The sequence below is a fragment of the Tachyglossus aculeatus genome, chromosome 17, assembly GCF_015852505.1.
Source record: "Tachyglossus aculeatus isolate mTacAcu1 chromosome 17, mTacAcu1.pri, whole genome shotgun sequence".
In the NCBI taxonomy this organism is placed as follows: Eukaryota; Metazoa; Chordata; class Mammalia; order Monotremata; family Tachyglossidae; genus Tachyglossus; species Tachyglossus aculeatus.
Window position 1 is genome coordinate 33,691,071 of NC_052082.1, and position 6,152 is coordinate 33,697,222.

At 42.6% G+C, this 6,152-nt stretch overlaps 1 protein-coding gene and 1 non-coding gene across 2 annotated transcripts in view; both read right to left on the minus strand.

Moving 5' to 3' along the window:
* NDFIP2 (Nedd4 family interacting protein 2) overlaps nucleotides 1-196 on the minus strand; it is a 132,069-nt gene extending 131,873 nt beyond the window's left edge. The window contains exon 1 of the mRNA XM_038759258.1: nucleotides 106-196. Within this exon, the coding sequence (XP_038615186.1) occupies nucleotides 106-123 (18 nt within the window). The 5' untranslated portion in view covers nucleotides 124-196. The remainder of the gene's footprint in view (nucleotides 1-105) is intronic.
* Nucleotides 197-2,820: 2,624 nt separating this feature from the next.
* On the minus strand, nucleotides 2,821-2,958 carry LOC119939841. Its single transcript, XR_005454803.1, has one exon. It is a non-coding gene; the product is annotated as a small nucleolar RNA SNORA7 (small nucleolar RNA).
* Between the last annotated feature and the right edge of the window lie 3,194 nt (nucleotides 2,959-6,152).

Consider the following 6,152-nt stretch of genomic DNA (forward strand, 5'->3'; position numbering starts at 1 on the left):
TTGTGGTGCATCCCACAATCGTTCATTCCGGCTTACGGAGGCGAGGAAAAGTTGGGGAAGGAGTGGGGTGGAAGGAGGGGAATTTATAAGGTCAGTTTTACTTACTTGTGAGCGCCCAGCCATAAAGTCAGGGTTCTGGAAATGATCCTTACTATTTGCTTTGGAAAAACATGCCCCACAAGGCAACCATTCATGACACAACTCCCTGGACTAAAAAAACCATCACCCAGGTGTATCAGGATACACCTGTTTTCAATTATATATTCAATTATTTACTCAGCTATTTCATCCTGAAATACTTGCTCTACTCGCTCTACCCTTTTCTTCTTCCTGTTCCCGCTGTTTACGAAGCATTTCGGTCCGTATTCCCTCTCCTATTATTAGATCTCGAGATCCTTGGAGGCGGAGAATGCGTGTTCTGCTTCGGATGGACTCTTCCAAATATTACAGCGCTGTGTATTCAATAGGCACACAGTAAATACTATGGGATCATTGACTTCTCTATTACCAGAAACCGAACGACACGGGACCACGGGGTATTTGTTCTTGCTTTTCCCTTTCCCTTCGGCCTTGTGTATGCGCTCGGATTTATACTCTTCCGGCACTTGGTCTCCGCACCACCTTCATTTCAGTACATTTCTATAAATTATTTATTGCGCTAATGTCTGTCTCACCCTCTAGACTGTGAGCTCATTTTTTAATGGTATTGGTTGAGTGCCCTTCCCCACAGCACCTGTATATATGCTTGTACATATTTATTACTCTATTTTGCTTGTCCATATCTATTCTATTTATTTTATTTTGTTAGTATGTTTTGTTCTCCGTCTCCCCCTTTTAGACTGCGAGCCCGCTGTTGGGTAGGGACTGTCTCTATATGTTGCCAACTTGGACTTCCCAAGCGCTTAGTCCAGTGCTCTGCACACAGTAAGCACTCAATAAATACGATTGATTGATCGATTGATTATTATGTGCCAGGCACTGCACTAAACGCCGAGGTAGATCCGTGCTAATTGGGTTGGACAGTGTGTGCCCCACACGGGGCTCACGGTCTTAACCTCCGTTTTACAGATGAGTTAACCGAGTCACAGAGAAGTTAAGCGACTTGCCGGTCAATAGAGAGCATTTAGTGAGCGCCAACTGTGTGCCGAACACTGTGGTTGGGAGAGTACAATATGACAGAATTGGTGGACACATTCCCTGCCCACAATAATAAGTTTAGAGAAATAGAGGAAGACAAGTGGCGGAGCCGGAATTAGAACCCGGGTCTTTCTGACTCCGAGGCCCAAACTTTATCCACTAGCCCACCCTGCTTCTCATTTTGGGCGGGGAACACGTCAACCAAATCTGCTGTATTATACGCCCTAACCACTCAGTACATGCCACTGAAGGACAGTCTTTTCTGACAAATCTTTTCTGATTCGTCCTTCAATTTTTCATCGTCATCAATCGCATTTATTGAGCGCTTACTGTGTGCAGAGCACTGGACTAAGCGCTTGGGAAGTCCAAGTTGGCAACGTATAGAGACGGTCCCTACCCAACAGTGGGCTCACAGTCGAAAAGGGGGAGACGGAGACAAAACCAAACATACTAACAAAAGAAAATAAATAGAATGGATATGTACAAGTAAAATAAATAGAGTAATAAATATGTACAAACATATATACATATATACAGGTGCTGTGGGGAGGGGAAGGGTTTCATCTCCAAAGCAGGCTTTTTATCAAACTGTTATTATTATTATTGATGATTATGGTATTTGTTAAGCATTTACTATGTGCCAAGCACTGTTCTAAGTGCTGGGGTAGATATAAGCTAATCAGGTTGACCCACATGGGGCTCAAAGTCTTAAATCCCCATTTTACAGCTGAGGTAACTGAGGCCCAGAGAAGTTAGTTGGCTTGCCCAAGGTCACACAGCAGGCAAGTGGCAGAGCCGGGATCAGAACCCACGTCCTCTGACTCCCAAGCCCGCGCTCTTTCCACTAAGCCACGGTGCTTCTCTATGATTAGCACTATCATTATTATTATATTATTTGTTAAACACCTACTATATATCAACCACATATAGTAGTAGATATTTAGCTGCTTCTGGACTCCTTTTCATCATTTATCTGACACTGGAGAAGCTCCCCTGTCATTTAGAAAATTAACACGAAGGTCTTTTTCCAACAAATGTACTGTGCAATAATTGGATATGCACTATTGTACGTTAGGAAGGTAAATATTCAGTATAGTACTCTAGGAAGGAAGATATATACTATATATCCTCCTCCCCCTCCCCAACCCCCTGCCTTACCTCCTTCCCCTCCCCGCAGCACCTGTATACATGTATATATGTTTGCACGTATTTATTACTCTATTTATTTTATTTGTACATATTTATTCTATTTATTTTATTTTGTTAATATGTTTTGTTTTATTCTCTGTCTCCCACTTCTAGACTGTGAGCCCGCTGTTGGGTCGGGACCGTCTCTGTGTGTTGCCAACTTGGACTTCCCAAGTGCTTAGTACATTGCTCTGCACACAGTAAGCGCTCAATAAATACGATTGAACGAATGAAGGAATGAATACTATAGTATATTAGGAAGGCAGATGGTCAGTATGGTACATTTTTTGTCTTGTCTTTATGCATAGCGACGCCATGGACCCATCTCTCCAGGAACGCCCCACCTCCATCTGCGATCGTTCGGGTAGTGGATCCCTGGGGTTTTCCTGGTAAAAATACAGAAGTGGTTTAGCATTGCCGCCTTCCTTGCAAGAAAATGGATCTCCACCTTCGATTCTCTCCCATGCCATTGCTGCCCAGCATGGGTGAGTTTTGACTTGTAGCAGATGGCCTTCCACTCGCTAGCCACTGCCCGAGCTAGGAATGGAGTGGACAGGCCTCTGCTTGACTCTTTCTCCCGTAATCGAGACTGGAAGAGGACTGGAAACTCTCCAGTTGCGACCTTAAGAGGTGATAGTATAGGGAAGGCAGATAGACACTATAGTACATTAGGGAGGAAGGTATCCCCCTTCCTTCCTCTCCCCCTCATCCCCCTCTCCATCCCCCCATCGTACCTCCTTCCCTTCCCCACAGCACCTGTATATATGTTTGTACATATTTATTACTCTATTTATTTATTTATTTTACTTGTACATATCTATTCTATTTATTTTATTTTGTTAGTACGTTCGGTTTCGTTCTCCGTCTCCCCCTTTTAGCCTGTGAGCCCACTGTTGGGTAGGGACCATCTCTATATGTTGCCAACTTGGACTTCCCAAGTGCTCTGCACACAGTAAGCGCTCCATAAATACGATTGATTGATTGATTCAGTATAGTCCATTAGGAAGGCATTGTTTTCCTTCTCCCAGAACTCTCCGGCATCGCTTCTTGATGATAATGAGACATCCTGGCAAGGTGCCTGAATTGCACTGTGTTGCGGAGTCCACCTTTCAATGGGCGAGGTTTTCAAGTAATCCATTTGCAGAGGAAGTTGGAAACGATTCTAATGCCTGTAAAAGCAAAGAAAACCCACTATAATTAAAAAACTATTAGAGTATTAAAAATTGTGTCTTAAGAATTCACAATCTGTGGTTCAACTATACAAAAGTTAATGAAAGTTAATAAAAAATGCCAATTGTGGTCATTGTTAAGGACTTACTATGTGCCCCTCTCCATCCAGCCCATCTTACCTCCTTCCCTTCCCCACAGCACCTGTATATATGTATATATGTCTGTACATATTTATTACTCTATTTATTTATTTATTTTACTTGTACATATCTATTCTATTTATTTTATTTTGTTAGCACGTTCAGTTTCGTTCTCCGTCTCCCCCTTTTAGACTGTGAGCCCACTGTTGGGTAGGGACTGTCTCTATATGTTGCCAACTTGGACTTCCCAAGTGCTCTGCACACAGTAAGCGCTCCATAAATACGATTGATTGATTGATTGATTGGGTATAGTCCATTAGGAAGGCATTGTTTTCCTTCTCCCAGAACTCTCCGGCATCGCTTCTTGATGATAATGAGACATCCTGGCAAGGTGCCTGAATTGCATTGCGTTGCGGAGCCCACCTTTCAATGGGCGAGGTTTTCAAGTAATCCATTTGCAGAGGAAGTTGGAAACGATTCTAATGCCTGTAAAAGCAAAGAAAACCCACTGTAATTAAAAAACTATTAGAGTATTAAAAATTGGGTCTTAAGGATTCACAATCTGTGGTTCAACTATACAAAAGTTAATGAAAGTTAATAAAAAATGCCAATTGTGGTCATTGTTAAGGACTTACTATGTGCCCCTCTCCATCCCCCCCATCTTACCTCCTTCCCTTCCCCACAGCACCTGTATATATGTATATATGTTTGTACATATTTATTACTCTATTTATTTATTTATTTATTTTACGTGTACATATCCATTCTATTTATTTTATTTTGTTAGTATGTTTGGTTTTGTTCTCTGTCTCCCCTTTTTAGACTGTGAGCCCACTGTTGGGTAGGGACTGTCTCTATATGTTGCCAATTTGTACTTCCCAAGCGCTTAGTACAGTGCTCTGCACATAGTAAGCACTCAATAAATACGATTGATGATGATGATGATGATGATGATGTGCCCAGCATTATACTTAGTACTGGGATAGATACAAGTACTAAGATACAAGTACTTGTATCTTGAAAGATACAGTCTATATCTATCTATCTATAGATCTATATCTATATATACAGTCTATACGTCTATATCTATCTATATCTATATATCTTATAGATATATAAGATAGATACAAGTCACTCTTTTAGACTGTGAGCCCACTGTTGGATAGGGACTGTCTCTATATGTTGCCAACTTGTACTTCCCAAGCGCTTAGTACAGTGCTCTGCACACAGTAAGCACTCAATAAATACGATTGATTGATTGATTGATTGATACAAGATAATTAGGTCCCACGTGGGATTCACAGTCTAAGGGGGAGGGAGAACAGGTATTGAATAATAATAATAATCATCATAATGATGGCATTTATTAAGTGCTTACTATGTGCAAAGCACTGTTCTAAGCACTGGGGGGATACAAGGGGATCAGGTTGTCCCACGTGGGGCTCACAGTCTTAATCCCCATTTTACAGATGAGGGAACTGAGGCACAGAGAATAATAATAATAATAATAATGGCATTTATTAAGCGCTTACTATGTGCAAAGCACTGTTCTAAGCGCTGGGGGGGATACAAGGTGATCAGGCTGTCCCACGTGGGGCTCACGGTCTTAATCCCCATTTTACAGATGAGGGAACTGTGGCACAGAGAAGTTAAGCGGCTTGCCCAAAGTCACACAGCTGACAATTGGCAGAGTCGGGATCTGAATCCATGACCTCTGACTCCCAAGCCCGGGCCCTTTCCACTGAGCCACTCGAAACGGAGGTACACCCAAGTTAAACGACTTACCCAAAGTCACGCTACTAATTTATGTGGGCTGTACTGCATAATGCAATATCCTGCCTATTTAATATTTCATGTGTTACAGGATGTTTTCCTTTTAGCGGAACAGTTACTAAAGCCAAAACCGCATTAGGGGGTATTGTTTTAGACTGTTACACACTACCCTGCAGTAGCAGGATTTAGCGGCTAGAACACGGCACTGGGAGTTAGAAGGTCACGGGTTCGAATTCCTGCTCTGCTTGGGAGAGTGCAGTGAAACGCATTTCCCGCCCACAGCGAGCTTACAGTCTAAAGGGACTATCAAAGTAGACTTTTAGACTGTGAGCCCACCTTTTTAGACTGTGAGCCCACTGTTGGGTAGGGACTGTCTCTATATGTTGCCAATTTGTACTTCCCAAGCGCTTAGGACAGTGCTCTGCACATAGTAAGCGCTCAGTAAATACGATTGATGATGATGATCCAAGTGCCTAAAAAATACAGACCCAAGCGCACTTGATCACCTCGTATCCCCCCCAGCGCTTAGAACAGTGCTCTGCACATAGTAAGCGCTTAACAAATGCCATCATTAATTAATTAATAGGCGACACACAAGGGAGCATGAATAGGTTGGGGAAAAGGGAGGTTTGTGAGGGAAGGCTTCTTGGAGGAGAGGTGATTTTGGTGGACTATGAAGGTGGGAAGAGTGGTGGTCTGTAGGAGAGGAACGGGGAGGAATTTCTAGGCCAGAAGCAAGTGTGA